The sequence below is a fragment of the Akebia trifoliata genome, chromosome 14 (genome assembly GCF_017979445.1).
Source record: "Akebia trifoliata isolate Shusen 1 chromosome 14, ASM1797944v1, whole genome shotgun sequence".
Classification (NCBI taxonomy): domain Eukaryota; kingdom Viridiplantae; phylum Streptophyta; class Magnoliopsida; order Ranunculales; family Lardizabalaceae; genus Akebia; species Akebia trifoliata.
In genome coordinates, this window is record NC_141388.1 from 29,769,775 (window position 1) to 29,791,292 (window position 21,518).

A 21,518-nucleotide genomic window follows, 5' to 3' on the forward strand; every position below is an offset into this window, starting at 1 on the left:
ACAAATTTTTGCCAAACCGTGATTTTTGATCAATCTATTGGCATTTAAATTTACAATTATTCATCGATTATTTGATTTTCACAATGCCATTTTCTATCGTTTTTAAAATTTTATATTTACTCATCCATCAAAGTGATTGCATTTATTTGGTAATATTTTGTTTTTACTTATAAATATATCTTCTAGGGTATGAAAAATTAAATAGATAAATATTATTATTTATAATAAAATAATAAATATATAATAAGTAAATAAAAAACCTCATATTGAAGTTTCGCTTTTGGCCTCAATTTGTATCGAACTAGCCTGAGTAGCACCACATGAATGTATTATGAGCAAAAAGTAATTAAAATTCTTTTGATAGCTATGAATGAAAGTCATAGCTATTGAGAAACCAAGCAAACATGAATGTATTATGACACTATGAAATTCAATAGATTCGAATTTGGTACTATTTTATCTAGTGTTGTAGGTATGATTATGCTTTTATCTATTCGAATCTTATCCTATTATATAGTGTAGGATAAATATTGGTGTCAACGTCAATTAGCCTTTTAATAATTGTCCATTTTTCATATTATTATCCATAGTTAACAAAATTTCCAATAATTCATAAACCATCCAATTCAATTCCTCGGAAAAATTTACAATTTTTTCTTTTATATTATCAAATTTTTTGTTATTTATTAAAATTTTAAATTATGCAAATCACAAAAATCATGCAAAGATGAGTAATAACATGAAAGCAATTCGAACCAGAGGCTTCAAATTGGCATCGTATGAACCACTTTTGAACTCCAACTAGCCCAAACTTCAAAATCATTATGCATCTCTAATACACTATTCACCCACTCACAAAAATAAAGGGAATATAATAGGGTGGGGGATAAAAACATATTTAAAACATATTAAAAAAAAAAAAAAAAAAAGGACATAGGATTTATAATAGACATTTAAAAAAGATAAACAGTGATACAGATAGGGACTTCAAAATTCTCTCCAGACTCTATATATGAAGATGTGAACGATGATATTGAGCCCAAATCTTCAAAATGAAGTTCGATTGAAATTTGATTCAGAGGGCTCATCTCTACATATAGAGATTTGAAGCCCGGTTGGACTTGCTCTAAGTCTTAATTTTTATTTTATTTTTCTCTATCAATATCGCTTGGTAATGCCTTACTCTCTTTAAACTTCTCGACTTCATCATTAGATAGATGCCAACCATGATCTAAGTCAAAAAAAAAAAAAAAAAAAAAAAAAACCTAAATCATTATTTTTTCCTCTCATCCCCTTAGATTTTTTGAAAAAGGAGTTTTGATGGAAAACCTAATTCAATAAAGAAAGTCAATGCTTTGCCTTAATGTAGCTTTGAATAAATAGTACGATTAGCTCAGTAAAATTTAATGAAATTTTTACTGTTAAATCTGTTTCATGCCATGTTAGAATACAAGAATTAAAATGTCTTAAAAACATATGTAGAAAAGTATCCAAGTGTTCTTCCATAAGGTTTTAATTGTTCTCTTGAGCTCATGTTCAAAAGATTTGTATTTATATTTGAATATAGTTCAAATTCTTATATGGAGTGTTTAATTTCAATTATACCTAAACAATTTTTTTCCCTCATCTACCTTTATAATCGAAGTTTTAAAGGAATTGTTAATTGCCTATTATGAATGATATATATATATATATATATATATATATATATATATATATATATGGATGGTGTTATTACGATCCCTATTACGACTCACCGTTTGTCTTATATGGGCAAAAATGTTTGGAATGGGCTGATTTTTTGTGAGAATGATCTCTGTGATAAGGGGATCATCCTGGCAAAAAATCATCCCATTCCAAAACTTCTAACCCCATCAAAATTGATTTACAAAAATTGGACGGTCTAAATTTTTTCAACTTGTAAACATGGGGCTAGAAGTTTCATAATGAGCTGATTTTTGGCAAGGATGATCTCCTCACCATAGAGATCATCCTCACAAAAAATCAGCCCATTCCAAACATTTTTGCCCATATAAGATAAAACGGTGTGTCGCAATGTGAGTCGTAATAGGGGTATACGGAACCCGACCCTATATATATATAGGGAAATGTTCAGCAACAAACATTTTGGCAAAACATGGGTTAGAGGCTTTGGAATGGGCTGATTTTTGGTGAGGATGATCTGTACGGTGAGGAGATCATCATCACCAAAAATCAGCCCATTCCAAAACTTCTAACCCCATCAAAAATGGTTTACAAAAAATAGACGGTCCACAATTTTTCAACTTGTAAACTGGGGCTAGAAGTTTTGGAATGGGCTGATTTTTGGTGAGGATGATCTTCTCACCGTAGAGATCATCCTCACAAAAAATCAGCCCATTCCAAAACCTCTAACCCATGTTTTGAAAAATGTGTTTGCCAAAATGTTTGCCATTGAACGCTACCCTCTATATATATATATATAGAGGGTAGCGTTCAATGGCAAACATTTTGGCAAACACATTTTCAAAACATGGGTTAGAGGTTTTGGAATGGGCTGATTTTTGGTGAGGATGATCTCTACACCGAGGAGATCATCCTCACCAAAAATCAGCCCATTCAAAACTTCTAACCTCATCAAAAAATGGTTTACAAAAAATGGACGGTCCACAATTTTTCAACTTGTAAACTGGGGCTAGAAGTTTTGGAATGGGCTGATTTTTGGTGAGGATGAATCTCCTCACCGTAGAGATCATCCTCACCAAAAATCAGCCCATTCCAAAACCTCTAACCCATGTTTTGAAAAATGTTTTGCCAAAATGTTTGTTGCTGAACGGGACCCATATATATATATATATATATATATATATATATGGATTAGGATCCGTATACACACATATCCCCACAAAAAATCAGTTAATTCTAAAACTTCTAACCTCATATTTATGAGTTGAAGAATTGTGGACTGTCCATTTTTTGAAAATCACTTTTGACGAGGTTAAAACTTTCAGATTGAGCTGATTTTTGATGAGGATGATCTCCTCATCATAGTGATCATCATCGCCAAAAATCAACTCAATCCAAAACTTTTAACCACTAGGACAAAACTCATTGTAGATATATGAGTAGACGTGTGTCTACACAAACCCAACCCTATACATATATATATGGGGTGGTTCATGGGACATATGTAAAAGCATATGTAAAAACAATGGTTTTTCAAAATATGGGTCAAAGGTTTTGGATTGAGCTGATTTTTTGCGAGGATGGTCACTATGATGAGAAAATCATCCGCACAAAAAATCAGCTCATTCTGAAATTTCTAAATCTATCAAAAGTGATTTACAAATTATTGACAAAAAATCAACAATCCACATTCTAAATCACTTTTAATGGGGTTAGAAGTTTCAGATTGGACTGATTTTTTTTTTTTTTTTTGGATGATCTTCCCATCATAGAGATCATCCTCACAAAAAATCAGCTCAATCCGAAACTTCTAACCCATATTTTGAAAATTTATTAATGTTACATTGTTTTTACATGTCCCTCGATCCTGACCCTTTATATATATATATATAATCTACAAGTGAAAAAGCATCTACGATTCGTATCCACTTTCACATCAGGGTGTGCCATATGAGGTCCAGTCTTGAGATGACACCCCAGCACGGCTCTTTTTTTTTTTTTTTTTGATAAATTACATTCTGGCCATTTTAATAGAACAGTTGGAAGTAATTTTATCAAACAATAATCTCAATTTCTGCATACAACACAAAAATAGGCGTAAATTCTTATATAACGTTTTACCTTACTCAAGAGGCATCATTACATGGTTTGGCATCCATTAATCTTCATGCTTACAATGTGACTTAGTGCAGATAGTCCATCAAATTCAGAAATAGATCACGTTTTTGTAATCCGAGCAAATAGGTTCTTCACATTTGTTGTGTGTGAAAAAGTGAACAATCCTTCAAATTTAACCCAAAATCAATAACATTTTGCAGTATGAGCAGTTCAAAATCTGTTGCACCGATGGGTTTACATGATGATGCACAGAAAAAAGTGTTGGGTGATTTCAATTCAAATGTAAAAAAATCCGTAGATCGAAACAACAAGAAGAAAATAAAAGCACAACAATTCCGAACATAGAAAAGGAAAAATAACTCGAAAAGAGTTAGTGATTGATCACAGTACGCATGTGAAACGATACTGGGTCTATGAGGACACACAACAGATGGCCTTCCTTCTGCCAGGATCTGGCTCCTGGCCCGGGACAACTATCTTGGTTCCCTTGAGAAGTGCTGAATTCCCCGCAGATTCCGGTTCTTCATTGGCAATTAGGGCTTTCTTGCTGATGATCCGATAAATCTCAGTCAAGATCGTCAAGAATGCGGACTCAACGTTGGTGGCCTCAAGAGCCGATGTTTCCATAAAGAAGAGGTTCTCTCTCTGTGCAAATTCCTTGGCATCTTCAGTGGGGACCGCTCGAAGAGTCCCGAGGTCGGACTTGTTGCCAATGAGCATTATGACGATGTTCTTATCGGCATGTCCGCGCAACTCTTCGAGCCATCTTGCTACGTGGTCGAATGATTGACGCTTGGTCATGTCGTATACCAGCATTGCCCCCACTGCTCCTCGATAGTATGCACTTGTAACTGCTCGGTACCTTAAACCACCATTAGAGGTGTATTAGCAAAGCAAACAAGTAGCTATGGAGATGACTCAGAGAGACCAGAACCAGATGTTAGGATCAATTTAAAGATTACAGCAAAAAAGTTGTAAAAAGAGGATGGAGGAAATATTCATGTACCATGGACCAACTTTAAAAGAGAGATTCTATTGCCACACCAACTTTTGCTAATCGCATCCCAATTCATATGTGAATCACGAAAGAATTTGCACACATCTTGGGGTGCCATTAGAAAAAATTGGTGCTGTTAAAAATGGAAAAACCATGTCACGCCAATTTTCTCTATTTAAAGATTACAGTTAGTTCCCAAGGAAGCAGGAGTACGGTTAATCGAGTACACAAAAGACTTGATGTCTCACATTTCTGTGTGTATCCCAACAGATGGAAAACCTAGAAATGTAAATCCTCTGATGTTGAGATCAACGAAGGAAAAAATATTAATTAAAAAAAAAAAATTCAGTATTAAAAAAAAAAAAATTCAGTATTTTCTCTATCAATTTTCTCTATTAAAAAAAAAAAAATTCTTCAGATATAAATTCAGTACCCAAAGAGGCCAAAGCTAGGAGACCCATAGATATCTTGCTTACAAATATTTGGATGAGAACAAAAACCCCATCCCACATCGAACACACTGTAGACACAAGCATATCTGTTTTTGTATTTAAAACACCAGTCTATAACCCACTTCGAAACCAATTCAAGATGGACAACTCTTGTTACAACTCAACAGGAAGACCAATTGAAGATCCAGATAGCTCTAGATTTTGGAGATGAAGGTAAGGTGAACTGTTCAGAGAGTGAAAAATGCAATTTAAATTTTACATTTTCCAATTTATTTTTTTCGATTCCAAGGTGATACCGCTGCGCAGGTGGGGTGGGGTGGGGCGGCAGAGGCTTACTTCGGTTTAATTTGGATAGGTCCAGGAAATCTTCAGTAAAATAGCAGGAAAATTTCAGGGATTATAAAATATTACTCTAGAGGTTTTTAGGGATTCTACCATGTAAAAGCTATCACTAACTTAGCATAGACAACTATAATAAAAAATTGCTTATCTTTGCATTTGGTGTTCTCTACCATGAAAACTTCTCTGCAGTCAGTTCTTACTGGGTTCTAAAACTAGAAATCCAAAACATTGACATGTTTATTTACCAAATAATAATATAAAAAAATACATATCTTTTCAGACATCTAAAAATAGCGAGACAGAAAGGATGGCACAAACAGTACAGTTCTTGGCACCAATTTCTCCCTAAATAAAGTTTCATTCTTCACTAAACCCCTTAAAATTGAATTAGTAATAAAATAAGGAAAGACTTGTAAGCATCCATCAAAACACTTCAGCAAAAAGAAACAAAAAAAAAAAAAAATTCAGCTTCTCAGCTCAGCCAACTTCTTTTGGCAACAAGGCAACATCAGTGAAAAAGTTGTCTTTTAGTGCAGCGGCAACTTAATGGTGGAAGCTATAACACCAAAACAAGTTTAATATCATTTCCCATAGACCCAAGAATCCTTCTCCATACAATTAACTTCTTTTCAAATTTCCAGTGCACTAGCCAATAAACTGGAAATAGTGTTTCCCCACCATCATTTCTAATGTCACTGAGAAAAGTGCCTATTTGAAATAAAGAGTGGAAAAGAGAAAAAATAATCTGGCAACAGAAAAGCCTAATGGAAAAAAGAAATAACTCACTCCCAACCAATATGAGAAAGTTTGTGTGGAATACTATACTTCAGTACATGTTCTTTGCCATACAATGATTCCATCACCACCACAAAATTAATTACCTCAAAATGTTGGAAACAACATTAAGATCGCTTAACTCAAGAAAGAACCAAGATGTTCTACAATGGATTGTCAACATTTCCACCTGTAGAATTCTAGATTAATAAAGAAGAGGAGAGAAGAAGAAAATTGTAGAATTCTAGGTTAATGAAGAAGAGGGGAGAAGAAGAAGAAAATAGAGGAGAAAAGATATTAGAGAGAGGCCTCCTCTCTCCCTATTATATTAATTTTGGTCAAAAGACCAATATGCCCTTTTACAAAAATATAAATTCTAACACCACCATTCTCAAAATTGCCTTAAAATTTGACTTAATGCAACCCATAGTTACATTGGCAAGAGGTATAGATTATAGCCTGCAACAGAATCTAAGGCCATTGGTGACAGGCTAAACTTGGTGTCCAAGGGGAATGAAGGTAGGCACTAGAGTTCCAGGGTACCTCCATGAATTGTGGACCCTCCAAGGCACCCTACAAAGGGTGTCTTGGGAAAAGTCGCCATCCAGGTCAGGGCACCTCTTACAAGAGATCTTGGACAACTAAAGACATGACCCACAATCAGCAACTCATATACAGAAGGGAAGATGTTTCATAGTTCATACTATACAACAAAGTCATCAGCTGATTTGGCAGTGGTAGCCATTCTTGTGATAGCACTATTTCAATAATTACTAGCTACCCAACAGCTCCATAAATCACTCCGCCTTCCCTCTCACAAAGAAAGAAATTAGTGCTCACACAAACATTCACACAGGGGGCATCTCAATTTGATGGATGGGAAATAGAGACTAGAAGAGAAGGCTCTGGTTTTCCTAACCTAAAAATGAATCTAATGGTGTGGTCAGATGGCCACAAAGACATTCAACGGCATTAGTACGTGTCCATAGGGATTCACAAAAATATTGATATCTTCCGCTGAAGGAAAAAAAGCGAATTTTGCAACTTATGAAGTATATTTCTCTGCTTTGACATTTCCTATTGCGCTTCCCATACCATTATGGAACGAGTGGTCAACCACAAGAGACCAAAATGCCCTATACAGGTTGCAGTTCTTGGAAATGACAGTTACTACCTCAAAACATTATTAGATAGGCAAAATTGATGCATTTTTCCATAAGAGAATGTGAGAGGAACCAAACAGAAGATAAGTGAAAAATCGCAGCAATTGGTTTATATCAGTCTGGTCTTCCCTCAATAAAAATAGAGATGGATTATAGAAGTTCCCAGGTTTAGCTGCTTTATTGAGAACTTCATTAACGCAGTTCAATCTTTTGGAGGGTAAGTCTCCAAGTTCTTGAAGGCATGTATGTTTGGTAGAACTACTTGGCGCCTGATCTACCTCCAATTGGAGGGATATGGTCAATGCCATCTGTAAAAAGTTTTTTTTTTCCTTCTTTTTTTTTTTGTTTTAAACTTTTTCTCAGGGGTGATATCACATGTAGATGTCAAACAAGTATCACGGCGTCAGTCCTACGTTGTCCAGAGAGGAGTTTGGAAATTTGAGCTTGACGACAGCCTTAGTTCGGTAACTGGAGAGATATCTAAGAGATGAGGATCCAGAGACAGGAACCCTTGGGGTCAAGTTAAGGGATCCTGTCTCTTGAGAAGGAGAGCATATTTCTTTGTGAGTGGGAGTAGGAGGTATTGACATAGTAGTTGGGTAAGCATGTTTCAGCACAAGGAATGCTCCACTGCTCTAAAATTCCAGGAAGGGCCTTTTCAACCAAGATAAGTCTGGCCAGTACAAAATGGCCTCTTGTTGATGGGAAGGACATGAACCCCTCATATTGCAGTCTTAACAACAGTGAACAATGGTTTAGTATGCCCTAATACATCAAGGTAATAAAGGTGGTCACCTTCTTATTGTCCCCTGTATTAGTTGCCTCCTATGAGGTCATGTCCCTTACTCTCTTTTCTTAGATTAGTCTAGGATCACATGTATGGGGTGTTGTGGCCCAGGCAAATTGTTCACACAAGGTCCCCAGCCTACAGTATCTGACCCAAAGCATCGTATCAACGCACCTTGGATTTTTTTTTTTTTTTATAGGTAAAATATCATTTCATTAAGATGGTCAAGATGACTGATGAAAAGAAACAATACAAAAGGACTCAATCAAGCAGACGCAATGCTACAATTTGATCCCATCTTACTACAAAATCTTCAAAAAAGACCCCCCTAAACTCCTTGAATGCCTACACAAAAGAACAACAAACCCAAAATCGATATTACAATATTGTCTTCCATCTAGCATCTTCCTTCAATGTACAATTATTGCGCTCCAACCATTTTTTTTATCGATATTGCGCTCCAACCATAGCCCCCAACATATTGCAAATGGAACAACAATGCAAAAGTCTCTTGGAATCTCCAAAGGAATTGCCCCACCGCCCCCAAGCCTCGAAGATGCTTTGAATTGACCAAGGCATGCATCCCTCAACGCTAAATAAACGTAAAAAATACCTCCAAATACAAATTTGCCACGGTGCAATGTATCAATACTTGATTAGCGAACTCCTCGCACCACAAGCATAGGGGACACACATTGGGGTTACCACCCGAACGGCTCATTGGTCACTATCCTTGGGGTTACCATCCCAAAATGACAAGAGGTCCTGGAAGAATTCCAGAACCTTAGCCATTTTGTGGATGGTGAACCCAACGATAGCCTCCATTGGGTACTTTGGATTTCATAATTAGAAGCAGCTCTATGATAGAATTGAAGCATTATAAAGGACTAGAAATTGAGTTATTATACGATTGGATGAAAGATCCTTTGACTCAACCACCCTAAAAGCAATGCTTCCCCATCATCAAAGCCAAGGCCATATCATCAAAATAAGTCCCAAAACCATAAAATTAAAGCTCTAAAATAATAAAAAAAACTAAATAAAAACTAAAATCTACTCTTCAATATTTCATATCCCCATCATAAGGCCAATAGGATAAGGTGCATCCAGTATGGTACCCGGGAATCCCATATTCTATATGTTGTGCTACGTGCGGCAATTATGATGAATGGTATGGAAAAGAAAAAAGAAAAAAAAATTAAAAACACACAAAATTTAACGTGGTTTGGCAATATGCCTACATCCACAGGAGCAAGGGACTGAATTTTCACTATATGTCAAATTAGGGTTACATCATATGAATTTATAGTAAACCCTAGCTGTACAAGATACTACTACAATATCCACCCCTTAGGAGAAAAAAAAAACATAACCTAGAATTCCACCTGGGACAATAGGTTGGGGCGTCTCACATCTAGCACTTGGAGACATTAATCAATCCAAGCAATGCTTGAACTTATCTATGGTAACAGGCTTTGTCAACATGTCTGCTGCATTCTCAAAAGTGTGAACTTTCTCAAGCAAAAGTTCACCAGAAAAAACCAATTCCCTGATTTGTAAAATCTCACATCTATGTTTGATCCTTGCATGATACACCTGGTTTTTTTGCCAAATAAATGGCACTCTGACTATCACAATGCAACTGAACTCCACCTTGTTGAATACCTAGCTCATTGACCAACCTGTAAGCCACAAAGCTTCCTTGGCAGCCTCAGCCACTGTCATATATTCTGACTCAGTTGTAGATAGTGCAACTAGAGACTGAACCATGGACTTCCAACAAATAACCCCCCCCCCCCACACGAGTGAATACATAACCTATGGTAGACCTCCTGTCATCCAAATCCCCTGCATAGTCTGCATCCACATATCCTACAACTGAAGGATCACCCTGTTGTCTGCTAAACATGATGCCATAGTCTGTAATACCCCTCAAGTATCTAAATATCCACTTGACTGCATCCCAATGTTGTCGTCCTGGATTTGATAGAAGCTTGCTCACCACACTGACTACTTGTGCCAAATCTAGTCTTGTACAAACCATAGCATACATCAAGCACCCTACTGCACTAGCATATGGGACCTTTGACATGTCTTGTACTTCATCATCTATCTTCGGGCACTAAGCTATAAATAATCCAAAATGATTCGCCAAAGGTGCTCACTAGTTTTGCATTATCCATGCTGAACCTTTCCAACTCTCTCTCAATATAGCTATGTTGAGATAACCATAAATTCCTGGAAGCTCTGTCCCTCTCCATCCCAAGAATCTTCTTAACCGCACCCAAATCCTTCATGTCAAATTCTCTATTCAACAAAGTCTTCAACTTGTTGACCTCACTCATACTCTTTGCAGCAATCAACGTATCATCCACATAAAATAACAAAATAAATAAATGAATCATCATCATGGCTCTTTACATAAACACAAAAGTCATACTCACATCTCTTGTAGCCAATCCGAATCATGTAAGAGTCAAATCCTTTGTACCACTACCTCAGAGACTGCTTCAGCCCATAAAGTGATTTACTCAATTTACAGACCAAGTGTTCCTGTCCAGATTGACTAAACCCTTCTGGCTGTACCATGCAAATATGTTCCTCCAAATCACCATAGAGAAAAGTTATCTTGACATCCATTTGTTCCAACTGCATATCAAAATGTGTTATCAAACCCAACACTGCCCTGATGGAAGTGTATCTGACCACAAGGGAAAAGATCTCATTATAATCAACCCCTTTCCTCTGTGAGTAACCCTTTGCTACTAAACGAGCCATAAACTTCTCACCCTCTTTTTTTTATACTGCTTCTTTCTTCTTATACACCCATTTGCATCCTATCGCCCTCTTCCCCTCTAGAAGCTCCACCAACTCCCATGTCTGGTTCTTATGCAGAAACTGCATTTCTTCCTTCATAGCACCCATCCATATACTTTTCTCGACTGTGTAATGCCTCCTGAAAAATTGTAGGATCCCCGCTACTAGTAATAAGTGCATAAGAAACCAAATCTTCAAAACCATACCTGGTGGGTGGCCTAATAATGCATCTGGGTCTATCTGTAGTTGTATTGTGATGCTGTTGATCCTCTAAGTTAGAATTTCCTGCATTCTGAGCATTTTCTTCTCTATCATGGGTTTTTAGCTTCACCTGCACCACATGCTCATTGTTGCTGCAATTTTCTAGCACCTGTTTCTCTTCTTCCCGAGTACGCTGCAATATGGCTTTCTCTTTAAAAATCGCATCTCTACTGATCACCACCTTGTTTGCCTTTGGATCCCAGAGCTTGAAACCTTTCACCCCTTTCTAATACCCCAGAAAAATACACTATCTAGACTTCGCATCAAGCTTTGACCTCTCCTCACTAGAAACATGCACATAGGTTGGACATCCAAATACTTTCAAACCAGAATAGTCTACTACGTTGCCTGTCCATACCTCATCTGCTACTTTCCCATCTAGTACTGCCTTAGGTGATTTGTTAATTAAGTAACATGCCATATTCACTACTTCTGCCCAGAAGTTCTTGGCAAGCCCTGCATTCAACCTGAGACACCTTGTTTTTTCAGCTATTGTTCTGTTCATCATTTCCGTTACACCGTTCTGTTGTGGTGTCTTGCATACTGTGAAGTGTCTCTTGATCCCATGCTACTCACACAATTCCATGAAGTTTGACTCTGTGTACTCAGTACCATTGTCTGACCTGAGGCATTTGATCTTCCTCCCTATCTGGTTTTCTACTTCAATTTTCCACAACTTGAACTTGGAAAATGTTTTTGACTTGTGTCACATGAAGTACACCTAAACCTTTTGTGAGAAGTCATCAATGAAAATCACGAAATACATATGTCTTCCCCGTGATGCTACCCTTACAGGCCCCCAAACATCTGTATGAACATAGTCAAAAATCCCATCTTTCCTGTGTGTGGCTGTCATGAATTGCACCTTATTCTGTTTTTCAAGAACACAATACCTGCAGAAATCAAGCTTGCATGTTTTGACACCCTTCAATAGATTTTTCTTATGAAGTTCCATTATCCTATGCTCACCCATATGGCTTAACCACATATGCCACAAGACTGTGCTATCTGACTCAGATTTTATGGCTAGAGGTCCACCTACAACTGTGGTACCTAGTAGTCTATAAATATTTCATGCTAATTTATGCCCCTTCATTACTGTCATAACACCTTTTCTCACCTTCATTACTCCACTTTCAAACTTGTAACTAAACCCATTACAAAATAAAGTGCCTAATGAATCAGATTCTTCCTCAAATCCGATATATATCTAACATCACACAATGTTCTAACAACACCATCAAACATTTTAATTTTGATATTCCCCATTCCAACAATTTTGCATGAAGCATCATTATCTATCAGAACAGAACCAGAATTAACTAACCTATAGGTGTCAAACCAATCTTTATTGAGTGTCATGTGATAAGAGCATGCCGAATCCAGTATCCAAGAGTCTGTGAGATGATCTGAACTGGATGAAACAAAAAGCATATCCCCGTCACCGTTCTCTGAGTCTACTTCTTCCACTACATTCGCAAACTTTGATGAACCTTCTTTATTCTTTGTATCCCCCTTCTTTTTCTCTGGACATTCTCGTTTTATGTACCCCTTTTTCTCGCACTTATAACACTGTATGTCCTTCCTCTTCCTAGATTTAAACCGAGCTTTATTGTTACTCAACCGCTCCGGGACTTGTTTCTCCCACGTTTCTGATTACTCCTCACCACAAGTCCTTCACCTTGTGAATTCTCATCACCGGCTTTCTTCCTCAAATTAAAGCCTAATAGGACACTTGTGATCTCCTCCAATTCAAGAGTTTTTTTCCCCCACATCAGAGTTGTAACCAAATTTTCATACGTAGGAGAAGTAGGTAAGGAATTCAATAATATCAATGCCTTGTCTTCATCATCGAACTTCACATCAACTCGCTTCAAATCACTAACAATCTGATTGAACACATTGATATATTGATTCAGATTTGTGCCCTTTGACATCTTAAGACCATACAGTTTCTGCTTAAGATAAACCTTGTTCGTCAACAACTTGGACATATACCGACTTTCCAGTTTTGACTAAACTGTCGCCAGTGATTCCTCATCCATGACGTGATACATCACGTCATTAGCCAGACAAAGCCTGATATAGTTGCCACAACCTTCGCTTCCAATTCCTTCCAATCTATGTCGTCCATGCCTTTCGGTTGCCTTCCGTATAAAGCCTTCACCATGTCCTACTGCACTAACAGATCCTTCACCCTCTTCTGCTATAATTGGAAATTATCAGATCCATCGAACTTGACCATGTCGAATTTTGCAGAAAAAATCCCAAACATTGTGACTTGAGCTCTGATACCAAATTGTTGTGCTACGTGTGGCAATTATGATGAATAGTACAAAAAAAAGAAAACAAAAAAAACACACACACACACACATAGATTTAATGTGGTTTGGCAGTGTGCTTACATTCACAAGAGTAAGGGGCTAAATTTTTACTATATGTCAAATTAGGGTTGCATCATATGAATTTATAGTAAACCCTAGCCGTACAAAAGGTATTAGAAAATTCCAATGATACCCTTGTACCGTACCGCGGGGCGTTGCCCCCACACCCCCAACTTATTAATCGTCCTTGGCAATAAAACAGTAAATATCCTTACTAAAATGGGGATATTAGGTTTACTCCTCAGAAAATGCAAAATTGAGCTTGCCCCCTTCACCTAAAAGTCAATGTCTCTTTTTATTGATATAGCATGTTCCTATGGCTCGGGCATCCTCTTTGGGGTTAATGAGGTAAAAACGAGAAAATAATAATGTTGGATGGTGTCTTATTAAAAATCTTTAAGGTTAATGAGGTAAAAACAGGAAAGAATAATAAAGTTTGAGAGATTATTAAGAAAGGGGGAGAAAAAGGGAAGACAATAAAGTGATTTAAAGGAATAGAAGAGGAAATATAGTAAAGTTAGATGGGTATTATTGAAAAATGGGGTGAAAAAGAAAGTTAGAAAAGTTGAAAGGATATTATTGAAAAGGGGTGTTTAAATGAAAGGAATAAAGTGGAGGTAGTGTGGACATCACTCCACTCAAGCTAGAAGGGGCATTTATCCCTCATAACTGTAGGTCCACAATTGTTTTTTGTTACATTGATTTTTTTTATTTATTTTTAAACATCCTTCAACAGACTAAATGATTAAATCAAAGTTTGAATAGAATCAAAATTTCATTGTTAATTCACTCCGCTCGGTACGCTACACTCCACTCCGCTTCACTCTCGGCATCAGCCTGCTTTCTCTATATACGTGTTCCACTCAATATGAGCCACATACTACAACACCATACAAATAGAAGATATAATACATGACATAAGAAGGGAAAACTTAGAATGAGGAAATATATTTAGTACCAGCATAGATGAGGGTATATGATGTCACTCCGCATAAGAAGGGAAAAGTCATAAATGCTCATTAAGCAATCGGATCTTCCACTAAGGCTTTGAAAAAGACCAAGCATGTATAAACTTGTGGTGGCATGTCCCCTCTCTGCAATAACTCTTGTTAAGATAGTAAGCCATCCTAAATTATATAATACTAGCAAACACATATTTTTTCCCATCTTGAAATTGATCATTATTTTTTCCTAAATTTCTCCTTAATATATCCTAATATTGATCTACTTTTAATGCTCATTGAAAAGGCGTGTTGTGAGGATTACACCTCAAGTTCTCCTTAGTATATCCTAATATTGATCTACTTTTAATGCTCATTGAAAAGGCGTGCTGTGAGGATTACATTTCATACTTTGGGACATTGAAGCAACTCAACAATGCCTTCACATTTAAAATGTAGTTCTACAGACACATCCTCCTTCCCACTCACAAAAGAACCCCCCTCCCAAAGAACTCTTAACCCTTTTCCAAATCTCACACTCATATCTCGAACTACAAAATATGATTGAATGGAAATTTACCCAGTTTCAATAGTTACACATAATTCTTCTACAATAAAGAGGAAAAGACAAATGAAGAGTCCCTAAACAGGTTTCAATGGTACTCATTAATATTCTTTTGATAACCTATTAATAATTCATTCATGTTTAAAGACCAAATATCAGCAATAGGTTTGAGCTAAGTACACCATTTAGGTATGTGAGTGATATGATTAGAGCATACTTCTGTAGATAAAATCTCTCTTTTTCAGCTGATTGTCCTTGGTGAAGTAAACAATAAGAATACATTTTATACTAGTTAATTGATTATAACTTCTAGGGTTTCAATAGCGATTTTCATCTTAAATTCAAAGATCTAGCATTCCTCTCCTTACATCTATGACAGGTGGTTGCACTGAAAGCTACCACTTTTTTTAATCAGTAAAAATGATTGCATTAAAAAAAAGTGAAAAAAAGAAGCATATGCAAGAGAATATGTTCGAATGAAGATCAAGGAAACCTACCAAAGAAACAATCAAAGCACAACCAACAATAAACTAAAGACAAACAACGAAACTAAAGCAAGAACAAAACACAACCACAAAGCAACTCACAGTACCAAAGAATCCCATCTAAAAACAAGGTCCTCACAAAATATCCTTTTGAAATCATTTTGGATCTTGGACCAAAAAAGTATAATGGCTTTGATTTCCATTATTGAGGCTTCGCCTTTTCCCCTTGAACATTTTGGCATTCCGTTCCTTTCAAATAATCCAGCAAATCACAATTGATAAGAGGCTCCACACAATTTTTCTCTTAGCACTAAAAAGTAGATACAGACCGGCAAGCATGAAGGGACTACACTGAGAAAGTAAGAGTCCAGAGGATACGTGCAACAAGAAGAAGAAATGAGACCAAATGGATTATGCTATAGGACAATCAGGAAGAAAACTGTTAATACACGTCCATCATTCTCCTTACACATAATGCAGAAGTACAGAACAATCATTTATGAACAATGAGAGTGTGAATGATTGGAATTTTTCCAAGAGTAGAAGAGTAAACAGAGAAGGCTAACTTAGATGACACTTTTGACACCCCATATTAATGCATCCAGAAATGAAAAGTATAGGTGCCCGAGGATGGGAGAGTAAAGAGTACAAAGACTTGGCTGAGAATTTACCGTATGGACTCTTTAACCAAATAAGTCTTATCTTCTGTTGAAGAGGAAATTGCATAAGCTGAGATAAGGTCCATCGTTCTTGCAATAGAGTCCACCTCCCATCCATTCAAATTCCTCCTAAGATTAAGATCACAATTCATCTCCGCACTTGCTCCCCCAATAGTATTGTGAATTGAATGGCTCTTTTTGGTAGGAAAGAAAGAGAGGAAATTGAGGTCTAAGAATAGAATTCCTGCACCACCTAGTTTCCCAAATCTCACCCTATCACCCCTCCCTCCCTCAAAACCTAATTCCTCTATTGAATTTATCTTTTTCTCCATCAAGGATGCCATGCTACACTCTGCACCCATAAGGGTACAAGCTTGACAACTCCCCCATCCCAAATCATCACATCCAATCTTTTTTGTATGTCATTTCCCAAAAATTGGAATCCTCCACACACCAAATCTCCATTATTAGCCAAGTAACACTTGATTCAACTCGTTGAGCCACCTAACCCCTAACTCCCCATTCTTCTGGGGAGATATACACCTTCTCCCACCTAACTAAGTGTAACTTAAACGACTATCGGCCCTCCATAGGAAATACCTCACTTTCCTTTCATTGGTCTTAGCCAACTACATTGTCATCAAAAACGAGAACATGATAGACACCAGGAAACTAAACAGAACGCTTTTGATGAGACTATGAGAGTCCACCATTAGAAAGGTCCCTTGTATTCCAAGAGGGTATCATTCTGTCCACTTTTTAAACAATCAGGTCCCATAAAAACTTCACCCAATACCCAGAACCAAGAGACATTCCGGATATGAGGAGGGAAAGGATCCAACCTTATAACCCAAAGCTTGGGCGAAACTTACAACCTCCTACTCCATAAAGCTTGCTTTTAAAAAAATTGATTACCAACCCAGACACACACTCAAAACAACCTAGAAGGGCTCTTAAATATAAATGATCCTACAAAGATCCATTAAAGAACATGACAGTATCATAAGAAACAATAATCAATCGAAAGGTAATGCAAATTTTCAGCAAGTTCCCAACATAGAATACATTTTAAATTCCAAGCAGTTGATCTTGAGTATTAAAGCAACCGTGATCTGTCATCCTAGCTTTATAAGTGTGATGATGGATTCAAAAAGGAAACAAATAACCCTTTTTTGATACCGATGTATCTGGGCCTCTTAGAGCACCCATCAAATCCTTGTCCATCTGCCGTTCTCTCCCCCCACATGCACCGGGTAATTTCTGGTATTGGTGGACCCTAACGGGCGAATTTGAAATCAAGACATCCGCTTCCTAAGACGATGTCATGGCCATCTCACCAACCCTTTTGGGTTGATATTAACCCATTTGACTTGTTAATTAGGAGTATTAATCCAATTAGTCTCTTCTAATTCATGTTCAAGTACAAGCACCAAATAGCTAATTTTTCTCTCTAATAACCAATTGATGATCCCAGGAAATTTGAAATTAAGCTCCAAATACAACAGTAAACCCATAAATTCTGAAGATCAAATAATTTGATCCAACAAACACAAGAACAAAGGAGAAGAAAAATTACACCTTTCTTGCCCAGCAGTATCCCATATCTGTGCCTTAACTGTTTTGTGATCGATAACGAGCGTCCTCGTCTGGAATTCAACCCCAATAGTAGCTTTCGAATCCAAACTGAATTCGTTCCGGGCGAACCGTGCAAGAAGCTGAGATTTACCAACAGCCGAATCCCCAATTAAGACAACCTTAAATACATAATCGATCTTCTGATTGAAATCTCCATATAAATTCGACATCTTTTTGCAATCAAATCTCTTCTCGATCACCCAATTCAAGGAATAATTGAAAAACCCAAGGTCAATCAAGCAAAAATGGGATCATGTGCAGAGAAATTAAGGTTTGATGATTGCTCCGGTGTGAAGAGAAGAGAAGAAATTGAGGGACTTGAAGCATGTCATGAGATCTGTATCGAATTAGGGTTATGTTAGGGTTTCGGAAGAAATGGGGAAAGAAGACTTGAGATGTGATTTTGACGTGGTGACGTTGTTGCAATCTCTCTCTCTCTCTCTAAACTATGGAATTTAGAGAGGAGAGAGAGAGAGAGAGAGACCAACGGCTTCTGCGGGCACAGGTTTAACGGGTTTTTTTTGTTTCTATGTGAGATTCTGTACTCGACGGAGACCAATAGCTATCCAACACCATACATTTCTTTGTGTGCCACGTTGCCTACGCTTTGGGATATATGGCCAAATTTATTTTGGCACCCCTTGCACCAAAACTTAACCTCAGCCCTGCTTGATGAACTACAAATCATTTGCAAATGTAAATGATTTACATTGCAAATGTATTGTATTGTAAAACTTTTGAGATGAAAATTTTAATATTGTCTGGTTGCCACGGAAAATCTCTTGCGAAATCATATTTTATGTGTTTAGTTGATATTTGCAATGCTTTCTTCTTAAAATATGAAGAAGAAAAAAATTAACACATTCAATCTCATCAAAGAAATTATTCCAACGACAGGAACCAAAATCGAATCGAACCAAAATTATTGAGTCTAATTTCGATTCAAGTAAATTGAAATATTTGAAATTTGATTTTTTTAAATAAATATTTAAAAATCATTTATAACTTATATAAACTTGAATTTTGAATTTTATAACTTATATAAATTTACATAAACTTCAATTTTGCTCAAATTTGTTTTTAAATAAATATTTAAAAATCATTTATAACTCATATAAACTTGAAATTTGAAATTTTTAACTAGTATATAACTAGTATAAATTTATAAATAACTTTAAAAATTATTTATATAACTTATGTAAATTATACTAATATAATGTATAAAATAACTTACATAATAAAGCACTTATATCATAAGATTTAATTTTAAACAACTAATTATAAATAATTAAAAAGACATCATAAAATGAATAACTAAAACTTCTACCATACTTGTATTAATAGAAATGTAAAGTTACATTAAAAATAAGTGCATTACATTGATTGATTACATTATATTTGTAAAATTAAATTGTAAAAAGGGGAGGTACTACATGACTATAGTATTAGTACATCTATCTATTATATGCACAACTCAATAAAAAAAAAAACTAATTCTTCAAATGTTTCTTTTAATTGTGTTTGTTTTTCTCTTTTTTGTTCCCCGCTCTCGACTTCTCATCAACCTCTTAAGTAAATTAGAACCTCCACCATTTCTGAAATTAGACAACTTCGAATCGAAGTTAAAACTCTTCCTCTTGCACTAAAAGTCTATTCAGAAGCAACTATAGAGACATGAATTATTGGTAGATTATGTGCCATCACAAATAATGCATGATATTACGCATTATAGCCCTTCCACCAATCTAATACATTATATGTACTCTCATCCCAAATTTCTATAGGATTATAATTCAAATAACGTTGTAATTCTGATATTAGAGTATTTTGAAAATGGATTGTAGGTGTGTTTGTTAATAATCGTTAAAAGTTATATTTAAAACCACTAAATGTTGATGATGGTGGTGGTGGTAAATTAGTTACACAAAATTTAATTTCATAAACTTTATAAAGATTAAATAATTTATTTTTAATTTTATCTAATTATATTTGAGCATCAATTTCAAGATGTAAACTCCAAATAATTTGTAAAATTCTAACTTTATACATATAATCCATAATTGAAGCAAATGCTAATTTTGTAAGAATTGTACCCCCAGTGTTTATTAAAATTTGAAATCATTTGAAATAATTTTAGATTATGAGAATTGCGATTTAAAATATCTTTAATTGAAGTAAAGTGTAAATAAAACTCCACAGATTAACATATTTTACTTTCAAAAAAAATGGTAGTTCCGACAAACTAATGAAAAAATTCACAAATATTTGATGGATTTCTCAATCTTCATCATTTATTTATATTTCACTATTTAATTCGAATAATAAAGTATTAATTAGATTTTTATAAGGAATTAATTTTTTTTAAATAATATAAATTACATTCCACCTATGTGGCATATTTAATAGTAATCTAATAGATTTTAAATGACTTAATTCACAAAGTTCATTAAATCGTTTTTTGTTTAATATGTGATAATCTAATAAAATTAATAGTTTATCTAATATTTTCAATTATTTTACCTATATACAAAACATCAGATTGTACAATTAAGTTTAAAATATGTGCGGTACAACAAACATTAGATAATTTTTTAATATTTTTTATAGTTAATAAATAATCTTTAAGAAAAGATATAATTACATCGTTATTTTTGCATTATCCAAAATAATAGTAAAAAATTTATTAGAAATTTTATATTCTCTTATAATATTATTTATGGTTTTGCCAATTACGACCCCACTATATTTTGAAGAAAATTATTCAAAAGATATTATTCTTTTATTAATAATCGAGTTATGATCAATAAAATGTGTTGTAACACACACACACACACACACACACACACACACACACACACACACACACATATATATATATATATATGGTACATTTTCATCAGAAAATCATAAATCGAAAATTAAACAAATTTTACCGAATACATTTCATAAAATACTTTTTATTTTTATTTTATGATTTAAATATTTTCAGTACATTTCTTCCTTAAGTATTTCTAGAAATACCTTCATGATTAGAAAAATAAGTTTTTTTTAATGTATGATTTAAATGTTACTTTTTCAACAATTAAAACTATCATTTCTTCCTTAATAAAAAATTCCACCATTTCAAATCATGTTATGTGTTCTAAATAAGACCACGTGCTTACATTACCCGCACTTTATCAACTAATTAAATTGTGACAAAGATTGGATTGATGCCTTTAAAAAATATGTTTGTAAACACCCCAATTTGATCAAACAAGCCCGAAAGCTCATTCGAATCTAGTGTTAAGGATCAAATCAATAAAATTTTGACCAATCGAATGGGACCTACTCAAACCAATAAACAAATAATAAAAATTAGGTTTTTTTCCTAGCCTTCAGTAACAAACGGCAATTAAAGCATATGCATAGTAATTAAAGCATATGCATAGTCTGGTTGTTGGGCAAATATGGACAAGTCATGTTTTGTTTTG

The 21,518-nt window shown here is 35.2% G+C and overlaps 1 protein-coding gene across 1 annotated transcript; it reads right to left on the reverse strand.

Moving 5' to 3' along the window:
• Nucleotides 1-3,948: 3,948 nt before the first annotated feature.
• LOC147386698 (ras-related protein RGP1) lies at nt 3,949-18,515 on the reverse strand. Its single transcript, XM_086422208.1, has 2 exons — nt 17,989-18,515; nt 3,949-4,645 (listed from the first exon to the last, which is right to left on the reverse strand). The coding sequence occupies exons 1-2, from the start codon at nt 18,213-18,215 to the stop codon at nt 4,195-4,197; spliced, it is 678 nt and encodes a 225-aa protein (XP_086278334.1). The 5' UTR covers nt 18,216-18,515; the 3' UTR covers nt 3,949-4,194.
• Nucleotides 18,516-21,518: the final 3,003 nt, after the last annotated feature.

What these genes read in the sequence shown, in the direction of transcription:
- LOC147386698 (XM_086422208.1), bottom strand. Translation starts at nt 18,215, where the DNA reads ATGTCGAATTTATATGGAGATTTCAATCAGAAGATCGATTATGTATTT. An exon ending in GATACTGCTGGGCAAGAAAG is followed by an intron (nt 4,646 to 17,988) that starts GTGTAATTTTTC and finishes TGGTGGTTTAAG; the next exon opens with GTACCGAGCAGTTACAAGTG.